At 37.7% G+C, this 16486-nt stretch overlaps 2 protein-coding genes across 7 annotated transcripts in view; both read right to left on the bottom strand.

The window, feature by feature from the left end:
* Positions 1 to 3477, bottom strand: part of LOC107564715 (histone deacetylase complex subunit SAP130) — a 20810-nt gene extending 17333 nt beyond the window's left edge. Inside the window, exons 1-4 of the mRNA XM_016249860.1 lie at positions 3365 to 3477; positions 2444 to 2572; positions 1458 to 1723; positions 1162 to 1323 (exon numbers count right to left, since the gene is read on the bottom strand). Coding sequence (XP_016105346.1) covers positions 1162 to 1323; positions 1458 to 1723; positions 2444 to 2549 — 534 coding nt within the window. The 5' untranslated portion in view covers positions 2550 to 2572; positions 3365 to 3477. The remainder of the gene's footprint in view (positions 1 to 1161; positions 1324 to 1457; positions 1724 to 2443; positions 2573 to 3364) is intronic.
* Positions 3478 to 3943: 466 nt separating this feature from the next.
* LOC107564713 (protein ENL-like) lies at positions 3944 to 16211 on the bottom strand. 6 transcript variants are annotated; one of them, XM_016249853.1, is made up of 13 exons: positions 16104 to 16211; positions 14639 to 14819; positions 13056 to 13138; positions 12341 to 12484; positions 12108 to 12233; positions 10144 to 10752; positions 9983 to 10061; positions 9794 to 9902; positions 9525 to 9624; positions 8628 to 8702; positions 8460 to 8531; positions 7349 to 7483; positions 3944 to 5700 (listed from the first exon to the last, which is right to left on the bottom strand). In XM_016249853.1, exons 1-12 carry the CDS (start codon positions 16113 to 16115, stop codon positions 7355 to 7357), a joined length of 1719 nt encoding a protein of 572 aa, XP_016105339.1. In that variant the 5' UTR covers positions 16116 to 16211; the 3' UTR covers positions 3944 to 5700; positions 7349 to 7354. The 6 variants fall into 6 exon arrangements, with proteins under 6 accessions (XP_016105339.1, XP_016105342.1, XP_016105341.1 ...); XM_016249856.1 differs by having other exon boundaries at positions 8637 to 8702; XM_016249855.1 differs by having other exon boundaries at positions 9983 to 10058.
* Positions 16212 to 16486: the final 275 nt, after the last annotated feature.

The raw sequence follows: 16486 nt of genomic DNA, 5'->3' as shown, positions 1-16486 counted from the left end.
GTTTCCAAAGCTTCAGTACATAACAGCACTTACGTCTGCCTTACGAATGTACTGCAAATGCTCTAAAGTACTCTGAAGGCGAATAGAAATGTGATATACAGCTCTCTGCTTGCAGCTCATCAGGAAAGTGAGTGAAACACACACAAACACACACATTTATCAAATGATACGTCATTAATAGCGGTTCACTTCCGTGATTTGGTACGATTGCGTTCACATCAGCAGCGAACCGTACCGGAGTTCACTTGAACCGTACCCCAGACCACCCTTTTTAAGCGGACTCGGGTACAGTTTGCGGGTGCGCACCCAAGTTCGGAAGACAGCGTTCACATCATCCAAACGAACCGAACTGTGACGTCAATCGAACCTGGGTGCGCACCAAAAGTGCTAGTGTGAAAGCACCCTAACATTAACTAATGGAACCTTATTGAAAAGTGTTACCTTAATATTAAATATCAATATATTCTTTTTATTCACTTCTATGTAACAGAATCAGATATAAGTTGTTGTTGTTGTTTTTGACTAATTATCCAAAAAATGTATAGTCCTACAAACAGGGGCGTAATTTCCACTGGGGACAGGGGGGACATGTCCCCCCAACTTTTTTCAAAATCACGTTTGTACGAGACGCGACCATGCAAGCATCTGCGATTTTCTCCCGAGAGAAAAAAAATCGCCTGCGTGCTCGTACGACAGCAAAAATCGCACCATGTGCACCCGCCTAGACACATGGTAGACGCGCTTTCTCTCGCACTGTATGAGGTGACAGACAACTAGTTGTCCAGTCCTGTTCTGTTCACACAGCGCGTGTGTTCCGAGAATGCGGTTGTGAGTCCTGAAAATGTACAGGTGTGAGTTCGGTTACAGAATGTGGTTGTCACGCCCGTAAATAGCCGAACTGTGTGTGAACGTAACCGTATTAAGGACTCAAAAACAGGACTGACAACCATATTCTGCTGCTGTGTACACGTGGCCATATATAATTAGCAGCATGTTTATTTCTGAAATTAATTTGGAGATTCAATGTGAAAACATAGTAATGATTTCAAATTTTTATGTAATGTGAGATAAATCACTATTACAGAAAACTATGCACTTGATTAAAAAAAGCCCTTATATGCAAGCCAAATAACTTAAAATTAAAATAAAAGTATTACTAACCTGCTGACCACTGATGGTCGCCACAGGAATACCAGAGGCCTGTGAAGACTCCATGGCAGCGGTGATATGACCAGACACCTTAGGGGGGAGAGTGAGGTGACCCGGTGTTGACAAAGGTGCTGGAGCTATTACACGGCTTGGCATGGGCGTCTTCAGAGCAGACTGGAGTAAAGAGAAGATAAATGTAGGCAAACATGGACATCCCTTTTTACATTTGCTTACTTTTGACTTTTCAGGAAGACGACAAGAGGGATCAGCTTTATAAACTGAAGGTACTTGTAAATATACCGGTGTACCTTCAGATGACCCTCAGTGAAGGCTAGGGAAAGACCCTGAGGGAGGTGGGATGGTGGTGCTGACACAGAGACAGGCGTGCCTGGCTGGATGGGGAGGTGCTGAGGGAGAAGAGGGGGCAGAGACTGAGCTGTTCCGTGAGGCAAGGGTTGAGTCTGGGGTTGGGGGTAGGGTCGCACAACTACCGTCTCCTGCTTGTCATCTCTGAACGCTGTGGCTCCGATGGACATCAGCTCACGTGGAGCATGATTAGAGTCTTCATATCCTCCTTAAAGAAACCACATTAAGTCAATTCATGGTGTAAATTCAAGACTGTTTGTTTATAAACATCTCCCAATTTTGTTGTCATCCACATGCAAGGTTTTCAACCAGGCGTCTATTTCAAACTGCACCACCGTTCAAAAGTTTGGGTCCTTATGTTTTTTTTATTAATACTTTTATTCAGCAAGGATGGATTAAAATGATCAAAAGTGACAGCTAAGACATTTATAATGCTACAAAAGATTTCCATTTCAAATAAATGCTGTTCTTTTGACCTTTCTATTCATCAAAGTATTCTGGATTCCACAAAAATATGAAGCAGCACAACTGCTTTTGGCAATGATAATAATAATAAATGTTTCTTGAGCACCAAATCAGCATATTAGAATAATTTCTAAAGCATCATGTGACAATGAAGACTGAAGTAATGGCTGCTGAAAATTCAGCTTTGCCATAGCATGAATAAATTACATTTTAAAATATAGACAACGCTTGTTATAAAATTTCAATTTTGTAACTGTATTTTTAACCAAATAAATGCATAATGCAAGCCTTTGTGAACATAAGAGACTTTGTTTAAAAAACATTTTATAACAGTATATAGAATAACAGTGTCTATAACTAAACATTTACTAATAATCCATTAAGCGTCCAGTAACATTACAGAGGTGTTAGAGCACAATTCTAGTTCTTAATATTAGTCTGTAATAGTCAATGCGTCTTAAACCTGTGTTCTTCTGACTTCCTAGAAGTCCTGTAGTCTTGCTGCCTGGTGTTTGTCCTTGTCCCAGGCCAGATGGGAGTCCTGGACGTGGATACTGCTGAGAACTCATCTTCACGACCTCTCACGTTCTTCCTGAAGAATCAGAGGATAAAAAGGACACAATGCAGCGTTCAACGGAGAACATGTGTTTAATTCAAACAAAGGACTAGATCACATTGTCTGCAGGTTATTGCTAGATTACAGATATCTGACAAGCTCACATTAGAGACATGGTGTACCATACCTTATGCTGAACAAAACCAGTCAATATTTTGTGTTCAGGCAGTTCTCTTTCATGCAGTTTCATGTTATAATCTCCAAAACAAGAACTATTAAGTTGAATAAACCACAAAACATCCCTGATGGAAGGTGTATTTCTCACATATCAAGTACCAATGCCCTTCTCGCAACAGTGTCATGTCAGTGAAATACGCTTACTAGAGTTAGACAACCTTCAATTTAACGACAAATGCGAAATCAACACCACCTGATAGCAAAGTAAGCGCGTTTAATCTGGCTGCATTATTTCTGAACGCTGGTGAATGTTACATGGACGATTGTCAGGACACCAGAACGGGCAGCTTTTGTTCCTGGGTGGGCTCGTGAGGTTACTATTCATCTTGTAGATGTTAAAACACACATGTAGTCTAATTTAAAATACAAATCAGTTCATAACCATATAACCCGTCTTTTAAATAACAAAGAATGAGTTTTAGAAATCAAAACAGTCGCGGCTGTTAGTCGCCCAAAGATCTTACGAGTCATGGTCATTTCTCTCAGATACACATTAACGGTCGTAATTCTGCAACTGTATGAATGTGAACGCGACGAAAACGTTACTCTAGCAGCATTATTGTGTTTACAAATGAAAAATCGCAGATTTACCGTAAACACGACGCCAGCACTCTCCATCCGTTTCGTATCCCGGCAAATCGACCATTGGCATCAATTGGAATCTAGCCGCAGTAAGCCACTTCTGGTCTTGAATTTCAAAACAAAAGTCGTCGAATCCGGATTCCACTTCATTGGAGTCAAGTGAGTGAACCTGACAGGGTTCTCATGTTCCTATCCACACATGACCTTCATCACATCACACTTCTTATAAAGACCCTAAACAATTTTACTGCACACTCCTCCAGTTTACGCCATAGGTTTAGATGTTATTGGTCTGTATAGGGATACATATAGGTCCTTCTAATTTCAAATTTGGTGCCTTTCAAATTGCAAGTACAAGTTATGAAATTTATATTGTTAAATTTGAACCGATTGCAATTTTAAAATTGGCTGGACACTATCTAAGGGACAAACTATCTATTGATTAAAAAGTAAAAATTCACAGCTTTATAATACTTAAGTCTATTAGGCTATTATAAATTCATAACAGGCTGGACAATGAGTCAGTCATGTTTAAAATGTTATAAATAATCAGCATGAGGTGTATTCATTTTGTAGGCATGACACAAAAAGATCATATAAAAAGTTCATTTATAAACACACATATATAATACACACTGATATAAACTAAACGGAGAATGAGCTTTAATGGTTCCACAATTTCAGCTTTCCATATATGATAGCCTATATAATGCACATTGTTACATATTTACATAAATAACGTAAATGATTCCATTCCCCTTGATATGGATAAGCTACTTTTTATGGTAGAGAAGCAAACACAGCGAAAAGACCTACTAGACGTTTCCACCATGCGCTTCAATTGTTATGGTTTTGGTTTTATTATGAGCATCTATTGTATTTGCAACAGTCCTGAGGATAGCTGATAAATGTATAGGGTTGTGAATGTTGTATGCATATTCCTGCAAGTGATTATTCATGTGTCAATCATGCACAAACACAGATCACTGCAACTTTCCCATGATGTAACATACATCTGCCACAAACGTTTCACTGAAAACATTGTTTACTTTAAAACCATACATTATTGAGAATCAAAAAGGGTAACTGGCAATCGACAATGAAGAATAACATGTCAAGCAGGTATGCTTTTTAAAAAGCAATGTCATCAGACAATACGTATCTGACACAAATACATTTTCACTTGTATAATACTTCAGGTGAACAGAAGACTCTTTTTCCAATCTCACCATTGGAATACAGACCAAAACGTCCCCCTTTCAATCTGTGTGCATATTCTCTCATGTGATTGAATAATCAATAATATGACTTCAATAGATGCATTTAAAAACATTGACAAAAATCTGTACATTTTTGCAAGTCAATATTATGTGTAAAAAAAAGAAAATAATCATAAATATAGTTATCAGATAATTACAAAGCACTGAAGTGACCAGAAAAAGTGCACAGTTACTTAAATAAACTACAAAAAGAACTTCAAATGCGTACCAAATTGACTTCATGTCGCTGACCATCAAGAAACATACAATAATGCACAAGACCTTCTCAGATCACACATGCATAACGTGTTCTCTCCGGACAGGTATTAAACCGTGTTTAAAAGGGCTTTGAATGTCAATTTCAGGCATTTTAATGTTGACAGATCATTTTTGGCCATCCAAAGACCAATGAGAGACTCACAGACAATTATAATTAAAAACATGATATTTTAAAAAGGCACTACAAAGGCAGATAGTTTTTCCCCTTTAGCTGATCCGAGGGAGCATCTATCATCGAAGCTTGAGAGTACGTACTTTATCCAACACATGGGGCTACAAAGCTATGCAGACAAAACCAGTATGCCGATAAGGTTTGATCTAGTTGGGCTCTTTCCACGCCACCAAGCTGTGCTGAGTGGTTTGGCGTCCGTGGAGCAGAAGAGTGAAGGGGTAGAGAGGGGACACAGTCTTTCAGTCATCGCCCCTGCATAAAGGCCCAAGCGAAGGATCCTTTCCACCAGTGTTATAGCTTTGGTGCAAAACCTGTCTGAAATGTACCTACTTGTAATAATACGTTATCCCATCTACGGTGCCTATGCGAGATCTTGTCCATTTTGGACAGTATTGTGCCAACAGTTTGATTCTTAGTGCAATGCGCAGTGCTGTTATTAGATAAACCCTGAATACCGCCCCTTTACGCCCCTGGTCCTTTTGTTTGCTTATTTCTATTACAGTATACATTTTTTTTGTTTTCTCATTTCGCTTTTGTTTGTTCCTGTGCATTTATATGTTGCTTTCAATACCTTTCCCTCTGCCCCCAGTCAGTTTGGAGGCCTCTCTCACACTAAATCACGGCTGAGCAGCTTCCTTGTGTCATGTGGATGTGACTTCCAGGTAGCTCTGGAGTTTACGTACAGTTGACTCATCCAAGGAGAACAGGTCAAAGTCAAAGGTTGTATTGGTGATGTTGAAATGGCCAGTCTTTTCTATGAGGTTCACAATCTAAAAGACACAAATGCATACCGTATATTGCAACAAAAACACAGCAAACATCACTCCTGAAAGGTGACAAAAGTGGCATGAACGAAACATAAATCAGCTGTTCTGATTGAGACCTTACCAGAAATTCTTATGTAAGGATGCATTAAATTGATCAAAAGTATAGACATTTAAATTTTTTCAGAAAATGTCAATTTCAAATGAATGCTGTTATTTTAACTTTCTATTCATCAGTGAATCATGAAAACCACAGTTTCCACAAATATATTATGATTTCTGAAGGATCATGTGATACTGAAGACCTGAGTAATAGTTTTTGCTTTTGCCATCAAAAGAATGAATTACACTTTAAAATATATTCAAATAGAAAACAGATATAGACTCTTTTTCCAATCTCACCATTGGAATACAGACCAAAACGTCCCCCTTTCAATCTGTGTGCATATTCTCTCATGTGATTGAATAATCAATAATATGACTTCAATAGATGCATTTAAAAACATTGACAAAAATCTGTAAATTTTTGCAAGTCAATATTATGTGTAAAAAAAAGAAAATAATCATAAATATAGTTATCAGATAATTACAAAGCACTGAAGTGACCAGAAAAAGTGCACAGTTACTTAAATAAACTACAAAAAGAACTTCAAATGCGTACCAAATTGACTTCATGTCGCTGACCATCACGAAACATACAATAATGCACAAGACCTTCTCAGATCACACATGCATAACGTGTTCTCTCCGGACAGGTATTAAACTGTGTTTAAAGGGCCTGGAATGTCAATTTCAGGCATATTAATGTTGACAGATCATTCGTGGTCATCCAAAGACCAATGAGAGACTCACAAACAATTATAATTAAAAACATGATATTTTAAAAAGGCACTACAAAGGCAGATAGTTTTTCCCCTTTAGCTGATCCGAGGGAGCATCTATCATCGAAGCTTGAGAGTACGTACTTTATCCAACACATGGGGCTACAAAGCTATGCAGACAAAACCAGTATGCCGATAAGGTTTGATCTAGTTGGGCTCTTTCCACGCCACCAAGCTGTGCTGAGTGGTTTGGCGTCCGTGGAGCAGAAGAGTGAAGGGGTAGAGAGGGGACACAGTCTTTCAGTCATCGCCCCTGCATAAAGGCCCAAGCGAAGGATCCTTTCCACCAGTGTTATAGCTTTGGTGCAAAACCTGTCTGAAATGTACCTACTTGTAATAATACGTTATCCCATCTACGGTGCCTATGCGAGATCTTGTCCATTTTGGACAGTATTGTGCCAACAGTTTGATTCTTAGTGCAATGCGCAGTGCTGTTATTAGATAAACCCTGAATACCGCCCCTTTACGCCCCTGGTCCTTTTGTTTGCTTATTTCTATTACAGTATACATTTTTTTTGTTTTCTCATTTCGCTTTTGTTTGTTCCTGTGCATTTATATGTTGCTTTCAATACCTTTCCCTCTGCCCCCAGTCAGTTTGAACAGTCTCACACTCTTGAAAATCACGGCCGAGCAGCTTCCTTGTGTCATGTGGATGTGACTTCCAGGTAGCTCTGGAGTTTACGTACAGTTGACTCATCCAAGGAGAACAGGTCAAAGTCAAAGGTTGTATTGGTGATGTTGAAATGGCCAGTCTTTTCTATGAGGTTCACAATCTAAAAGACACAAATGCATACCGTATATTGCAACAAAAACACAGCAAACATCACTCCTGAAAGGTGACAAAAGTGGCATGAACGAAACATAAATCAGCTGTTCTACAATGAGACCTTACCAGAAATTCTTATGTAAGGATGCATTAAATTGATCAAAAGTATAGACATTTAAATTTTTTCAGAAAATGTCAATTTCAAATGAATGCTGTTATTTTAACTTTCTATTCATCAGTGAATCATGAAAACCACAGTTTCCACAAATATATTATGATTTCTGAAGGATCATGTGATACTGAAGACCTGAGTAATAGTTTTTGCTTTTGCCATCAAAAGAATGAATTACACTTTAAAATATATTCAAATAGAAAACAGATATTTGCTAACACTTTACATTAAGGTGTCATTCGTTAACATTAGTTAATGTATTAATTAACATGAACGAACAATGAACACTACATTTATTACACTCTTTATTAATCTTTGTTAATGTTAATAAAAATACAGCCGTTCATTGTTTGTTCATGTTAGTTCACAGTGCATTAACTAATGTTAACAAACAAAACTTGTCATTTTAATAACACATTAGATTAGTAAATACTGAAATGAACATTAACTAAAGCCCAAAACACACTGCACGATTTTAGCAATCCTATAAGGTCACTGCATGTCACACTGTGCGACATGGATCTAATAAACTTGGCTACGATATGTGTGTGTAGACTGTACGATGATGACACCTATTGACTCGTACGATACGACGCACCTTTCTATAAAAGAATGCGCTAGTGGTAAATAAAAAGAGCATGATAAATCACACTTTAGCAGTAGTTTTTATGTGTGCTGAAAAAAAGTGGAAGCTGCGAAAGAGGAAGGGATAAGAGCTTGAGGTAAGCAGTTTTATGTTTTAGATTTCAAATATTCCCCTAACTCGAGGATCACCTAAAATACACCCAAATGAAGAAAAAAATATTGTTACCTGCTGTAAAATGTCCCTCTCTCTCAAAGCCATCAGCCTGCGATGGAGGTCCACAAGCTCCTCTGTATAAGCCTGTAATCAGATCAATCATTTAAAAGCTTCATTGTAGTTTTATGTGCGATAAAAATCTGTATTTCAGCCACTGAGGAGTATGAATCAGTTATTTACCCTTCCTACCTTGTCGTATCCCCTCTTGAGCATTTTCTCACGGGTGCAAGAATCTGGGCTTTTATTTCCTAACATCTGACAAAACGATTTTTAAAATCAAATTCAAATATACAGTCAAACCAAAAATTATTTAGACACCAGATATAGTTTTTGATACCTTTTAACTAGTGGGTGCAGGACACTATAATTCATTTATGTAAGTGAGGATAGCAAAATAAAGTAAACTGTGAAAAATCATACCCACAAATTCTTCATACAGTGGACAACTAGTAAAATGGATAAAAATTTGGGACACAAATTATTCAGACACTTTGACCAGACCAAGTGTTTTTCTTTAATTACTAATGTGACTTGTTTTACACCACAGACTGAACCAAATTAAGCATTGTTTGGTAACTGGTTGACTTAAAATGGTATTATCTAATTGTATGCTTAAATTTAAGTCAGCTGACAGCTATTCAACCTAATTCATTACATACCTTTCTATCAAAGTCATCTGACATTTTCAAGCTGAATTTGTTCTGACACAGTTTAACTCTGAGGTCTTGCCATATTGTATTACCATTTTCTAAACTAGCGAATAAACTGTGATAATGTGAGAAATGTTGAAGGTGTCTGAATAAATTATGGTTTGACTGTAAACCAGATTCACTGTAAAAATGATTTTTCTAGGTTGTAAATAAAACAGATTATTAGAGCATATTTGACACAAAAATACTATTTCAGTCTTTAGATTTCATGTTCAATTAGGTACGTTACTTGACATTTCTTTGTAATTATTTGTGAAATTTAATAGCAATTTTTGAGTGAAAATTGTTTCAAAGTAAATCCTGCACCAATTTATAGTCAGTGCATGAACCAGTCCAAAGTTTCATTGCAATGCCATGCAAATCTTACCTTGAGGTTTGCTGAGCTGAGTTTCGGTAGAGGTGAGGGGGCTTCCTGGCTGGGAGGACGGGACTCCTCATTACCATCACTCTCACTCTCTATGCTTAAACTGAAAACAGAAAAACAGAATATAAATTAAATACAGTGTGCACCATGACTATGGTAATATTAATGTGTGGACATTTGCTTTTGATTTTTTTATGTCTTCTTTTTAATAAAATTGAACTGAAATTCAAACACGACCAAATTAGATCAAATACAAAGTCCTTGGCACAGACCGAGAGTTCTGGTTAGGTGGAGTCGCCTTCATGAGCGTCTCAACCTCAGAGATGCTGTCATCATCAGAGCCTTCAGAGCGCATATCCTCTACCATAGAACGGAGCGGCCCTGGACACAATCATCACGTTCAACCAAACTCAATGAGGTGACACACTCCTGATCATACAATTCATGACTAAACTCCGTACCTTGGCCTTGCTTCTGCGACGGCTCAAAATCAGAATCAGAGCTGGAGCTGGAACTAGATGGACTGGATGGAGCCGACTGCTAAATAAACAACATCCTTGAGCTTCACTACATTCAAATACATTCAAATCCATGTTCTGCTGATGGAAAAACCAAAACGTACCTCTGATTTGGAAGAGGCTTCATCCTCAGAGTTGGATTCGTCTGATTCTGGTTGCCTTTTCACTTCCTGCACCTCTGGTTTCATCTTTGCCCAGTGGCCTTTATCTTTAGGGGTTTTCTTCTCGGGGAATGTGGAGGGTGTTGTTGAGGTAATGCGGGGAGAGTTGCTGCTGTAGCTTCCACTCACAGGCCCCTTCATGCCCTCAGAGCCCATCCTCTTCTGTTTCTTGGTACTCAGCTTTGGAGACTCGGTGGCGGACGAGGGCCGCTTGCTCGGGGCACGAGCGTCCAGCTGTCCCCCTCCGCCCGTCACTGCTCCTCCACCTTTTGGAGACATGCCATCCGTCTTGGACTCTCTGACTGTGAGTTTGGGCTCTTTGAAGGCTGCTTTGGGCACAGTTTTCCCCTCATCTTTTCCTCTACCGTCTAGGGCTTTCTTTGAAAAAGAGGATGACGATTGGTCTCGTGAGGACTTGCCACTCTCGCGGTCGCTCTCCCTGGATGTGGCCTTGCTCTCTGAATCCTTTCGTGTGCGCTCTCGGTGCTCTTTGGTTGCCTTATGGGCTTTGAGGGCTTTGCTGCTCCCACTTCCTCCATCTTTACTTGACTCCTACAGTAAAAGTTTTGAAATGACTAATCATTCAGTACATACTAAGAAGCAACCACATATCCACCCAGAATAAATGAGCTTGTTCACTGAAACTTCAAGTGATAGTTCACACCCAAAATTGAAAATTCTGTCACCATTTATTCACTTTCATGTCATTCCAATCCCATTACAGGGTTTTAATATGGGCACTCTAATTTTCACTTTTGGGTGAGCTAACCCTTTAAACTTCTGAAACACAAATGAAGATATTTTTAACAAAACCTGAGAGATTTATGTCCCTCCATTGAAAGTCCCACCAAAACTTTGACACTTCAAACATTTCGTAAAGACACTGTAAAAGTAATACATATGAATTTAATGGTTTAATGATAAGATATGGTTGACTGAAGCTCAAATTAGAAGTCTGCATTTTTTGCGACCCGATGCGGCACGGGACAATTTTTGAATTGCTGAGTATGGGTGCGGGAGGGAAGATATTGATGTGTGTGCGGGAAGCGGGAGACAGAAAATGACTCTCAGGACTCCCGCAAAATATAACTATCCAAACATAAATGAAAGGTTACTCAAATTAATTTCATGTTTTAAGGTACATAATGTTATTTGTCTACTGTGTTAAAAAAAAAACAGTTTACTGCCACAGGTTTGGATATTCTCTATGGTTTTCTTTTGTATGTGACAGCAAGGGAAAGCACCTTCCTTTTTTCTGCTTTTTTCATGTGTGTGGGAATTGGAAAATATAGCCTATGACACTGGAGTGGGACAGAATCATATTGGAAAGGGACAGAAAAATCTGCATAACGTAAAAATCTAACTACGGGATTTTGAAGGCACGAGCGGGACAAAACATAAAAGTGGAAGTGGGAAGAAATATAACCTATTTTTAGCAGAAGCGAGTCAGAATGTTGCAGCCTCTTGTTCAAATGTGTTTGCGTGATACTCCAAACAAACCTCTTTGGTTTTACACGTCAAGCAAGCATATTTGATGTGCTCTATGTATGATCAACGTTTATATGTAATTAAATCTGATCATCATATAAAGCGATTGTATCTCTACAGAAGACTATCATTAAACTGCTTGATTCATCTGGATTAGTTTAATGATCTCTCCATTAACTTTTTTTTTAAGTTTCTTTGGAATGGCCTTTTAATGCAAAGTCATAGATCTCTCAGGTTTCATTAAAAAATATATTAATTTGTGTTTCAAATATAAAGGGAAGTCATATAGCTTTGGAACAACATACACTAGCAAAAACATATAGGATATTCTTAAACACTTCAACTTTTTTTTTTTTTTTATTAATTAATTTTGAATAATTTAAATAACTTAATGACCAATGAATGACTTTATTACTAACCTTTACTGCATGAGAGGACTTGATCTTCTTGGGGTCTGAGAAGGCAGAGAGTGGAATAGTAGGCAGCATTGGATAATCTGGACTGGGTCTTGGCATCATCTCCGCTCCCTCAGGAATAACTACAGCCTGGGACAAGAATAACATCCCAACAGTAAGAGAGAGTGAGAATCGGTTGAAAAGAGCTGATTATAGAGGTACAGAAAAAGCAAAGACAAACAGTCCCATGCACTCACCCCACCGGCCTTGACCAGCTTGCGTCGAAACTCGTGTGTGGGGTTGTTAAATGTGAGCTTCTCACAGCGCAGGTGGTTGACAGGTGGGTTGCCCTCCAGGTTCAAGAAAAGGTCATAATTAAAGCACACCTTTTTAGGCTCCTCCTGTGATAGAAGGGTCAAGCATGTTCAGGCTTTAGAGATAAAAACAAATATTTAATAAAGAAATTGTGTTGAGAAAAGTATGAACGTCAGTATCAAACCTGAACCTCAGACTAGCAGTGTGTGAAATATTTACAGTCAAAGTAAAGTCTTTGGTAGATAACGTTTCAAGGAACGAGACAGAAAATGGAAAAACCCCATAAATATTCCACTACGTATTCTGGAAAAGTAAATATGAAAAAAATGATAATGATATGAAACGGAAGTAAGTCTTCAAATTCACATATTCTTACCACTGTAGTTCAATAGCTTCATGTCAATTCTCTGTTAGCGTGTCTGTAAAATCTGTTAGCTCTCAGTGCAAATACTGAGTTCACCTAGTTGGGTGACCTTTACCTTTACTGAATTGCAAAACTCCTCATCACAACATTTTTCCAATACTGGCAAAATAACACAGCCGCACACATCTAAAAAGACTGAGCGTAACACTGTGCTGAACTTTTCTTACATACCGGTTCTTCATAAAGAAGACAAAAAAAATGCAGATATTGCTGTAGGTATGGGATGTGCTCACCTTGTTTTTGAAATAGACCTCGATAGGCATGAGAAAACCAGCATAGCCTGACTCTTCCACTTTATATGGGGGTTCTTTACAAACTGTGAAACAAGAAAAATGTATTGCTAAACATTAACAGTCTACACTGAAAGAGAAATATGAAACTAGAATGCACTATGTACATACTACAATATGGTGAAGTGTGCTATTCCTTTGCCACTACTGACACAATGGAACCATTTTTTCCGAACAGGTTTCCGCAACACTCCCCCAAATCACACCATTGCTTTAGCCAGAGTTTGGCATATCAGACCACTCAGGGAGATACTTTGAAAGCACTCCAGAGACACAGTGTTTACACGTTTTGGGAAGTCAAACTACAAATGGCTTACTTATAGTTGTCTCTGCACATTTAACTGGGATAGGAGAAAGTAACATTAAAAAATGACACACTTCACCTTCATATACAACACCTTGAAAAAATCAAGAATCAAGAAATCATACTTAAATGATGTTAATCCAGGTTTTTTACTTTGTGGCAAATGAACAAATCACAGATATGATACAAAAATTAGTTTAAAAGCTGAACATTTATTTGTGAAACATACTTAAAAGAAACTGAAGGAATTTCACCATTGTTTAGATGTAAATAAAAGCCTAAATTAATTCTGATCATCATATAAAACAATCACATCTCTTTACAATACTTGAATTAAATTACTCTATTAATTTGTATGAATTTTATTATGCCTAACCTTTTTTGATATTTTAAGTTTTGGTTACATGGACTTTCAATAGAGGGACAGAAACCTCTCAGGCTGTATTACAATTCTAAAATATCTTAATTATTAACTGAAGTCTGGGTTTGGAATGACACAAGGCTGAATAAATGATGACAGACTAACAAAAATGAAACAGGTATGATTTCCAATATATAATACTAATGAACTGAATGTGTTTTAAAAACAAAATAACCAGGTTTATATATTTATATATGATTATATTTATCAATCAGTCAGTCATGTTTCAATCTCATTCATTTGATCTAAATACCGGTTGTTCAACAGCTAGCCATATTTTAACCACATTCATACTTTTTTAACGGAATAAATGTAATTGTTGTCACAATAAACAGATTTATTCTAATTCTAAGCAATTTGAATAAATGCATTTTGAAAATATTATTATTTAAATCAAATCAAATAGATGCAAATAGTTAATAGTCAGAATAGACCTGCTTTAATTTATGTATGACTGACAAATATACATCACATTAAACTTAAGTCTTATGTTAAAACTGTACTCCAAATATATGGACATTTTATATGCAATTCAAAAACATTCATCTTTAATTTAGCTCTAAATCACTGATCTATAATAGAGACAGATATATAGTCACATGCTGGAACTACACAAAGTATATTAGTTTGGGCAACAGCATGAGCTAAACGGGCAGGATTAATCATGATAACTCGACAGAAGAAAATGGGCATCCACACAAATGGTTTCTTTAATCCTGATTGAAAGGGACTTTAACCTACATGGCTGTGAGTACTGTATAAAGCCACAGTGTTACGACATTAACTCAAATGAAAACCTGCCTCTCTTGGGTTTAGGGAAGCTGTCGTGAAGGTGGAAGACAACTCTCTCCACAAAGTGCTGGATGTCACACGCCTCTGGGCCTCGAACAAACACCATCCAGTCATGTGTGAAGCCCTCGGTAGTGACTTTCTTCCTTAACTGGGCTCTGTGTCCCAGCTCCAGTTTCACCTGCACAGTGCACTGAAATAAGAGGAAAGCAGCAGTCATCGATCAGTCTTCTCTATTCTGAACATGAGTCCTACAACAGTAGTACAGTAGAAATTGAAAAAAAAAAGATTACAATACTTCATCAGTGAGTGACATGTATAACTCAGAGACTAAAGGCCAGCTTCTCAACACCACTGTTATATCTGCTATTTATATCTTTGAGAAATCAACCAGCTTTTGCTCTCTGACAGCTAGAGACGGAAATTCACAGTTCTGTGTCATTCTAAATGTGTGTGATGGTTTACTGTTTACAGCTATTCTTAGTATGGAAACAAAATGACTGATAGGCTTGTATGCGTTAGCTCAATGGTTAATAAATTCCTTGCCAGAGTTGACTGAGTTCGCATCCTATCTGTGCCTAAAACATTTTTACAGTGACTGCATAACACAAAACTACACAAGCAGTGCATGTCAAAAATAACTAGATAAAAAGTTTGTCAATTCATGATTGATGTTGGCTTGAGAAAGCCTGGCAAGTAGATTTAAAAGCTTGATGTTTCAAAGTCTATCAGACAGACAGACAGATTCTATTAAAATTAGTCAGGTGTTGTTTAATTAATTAATTGTGGTCATTTATATGCATGTAGTTACTTAAACTTCAAAGACATTGCAGAATTTCATTTCACATTTCTAGTTCAATTTCAAAAAACAGCTGTTTGACTTTTCTTTAATCATTTAAAGATGCACACAGCAGATGTAATATTCCATCACTCAATATTTATAATCTAAGCGTTGCTTTTAATATGCAAGCCAACATTACTCATGCGTCCAACCTTGAAATGGAAGAATTTTCTCCTGGTGGCTGTCTCAAATCCTAAGTGAGCACCCTATCTAGACAGCATGTTTTGATCGTGGAAGAGTTCGAACGTTCGCGCGCTCCTAGGGCGCCCAAAATGCTGTCTATGAAGGCAGTTCACTAGGTTTTGAGACAGGTCCAGGCTAACTGGACAGCTAGTGAGTGCTGCCTGGAACTCAAGAGTCCATATGTCCTATAAGCCAAATCCTGAGGTTTAGAAAAGGACATTTTGGTTTCTATAAGCATATCTTCGTCACGACATAAATTTACATAAAACACTAATGTAATTCCGCGGGTTTCCTGCTTTAAGCCTCGTAAGAAGGATTAGCCGGCTAAGTTAGCATCCTAACCATCTTCACAGAAACGTTGGCCTCGTCTTTCAGTATAAATGTTTTTATGATAAAAAACCATGCCTATTCCTCACTATTGGCTGTCTGGCAGTGTCAGTAAAGTCTTATTACCATGTTCTCCATTGTTGCCTATGTTCCGGTTGTTTAGTCTATTTACAAAAGCGTTGAAGTAGATTGAAAGTGCATCCTCGCTGTTACACATCTGATGGAGTGTGAAGGGAGAAACTGAACAGTTTGAACAAATGGCCGCGACACTGACAGTTTTTAAAATAAAAGCAGAATGGCTCTCATCTACCTCTGTGTCCCTTCCACATCTTTCAGATACTTTTTAAAATTGCGCTTATACACTATGCAAATACTTAAAGTTGCTCCACCTATTACTGTATTTTACGGAAGTTTTTCAGTCAATTTCTTTCGTGCGGTTCTTAAAGTATTTCTATTTATATCAATTTAATTACTAATATATACACACACACACATATATATATATATAT

Source organism: Sinocyclocheilus grahami, unplaced genomic scaffold (assembly GCF_001515645.1).
Source record: "Sinocyclocheilus grahami isolate Dianchi unplaced genomic scaffold, SAMN03320097.WGS_v1.1 scaffold957.1, whole genome shotgun sequence".
NCBI lineage: Eukaryota > Metazoa > Chordata > Actinopteri > Cypriniformes > Cyprinidae > Sinocyclocheilus > Sinocyclocheilus grahami.
This window is presented reverse-complemented; position numbering and strand designations above follow the sequence as displayed.

Bases quoted from the DNA above. Each gene is read 5' to 3' on its own strand.
- LOC107564713 (XM_016249853.1), bottom strand. The intron at 13,139-14,638 runs GCAGGTTTTCAT...CTTGTTTCACAG, and splicing joins CTTCCCTAAACCCAAGAGAG to TTTGTAAAGAACCCCCATAT. The intron at 9,625-9,793 runs GTCTGTGCCAAG...TTCTGTTTTCAG, and splicing joins CCACCTAACCAGAACTCTCG to TTTAAGCATAGAGAGTGAGA.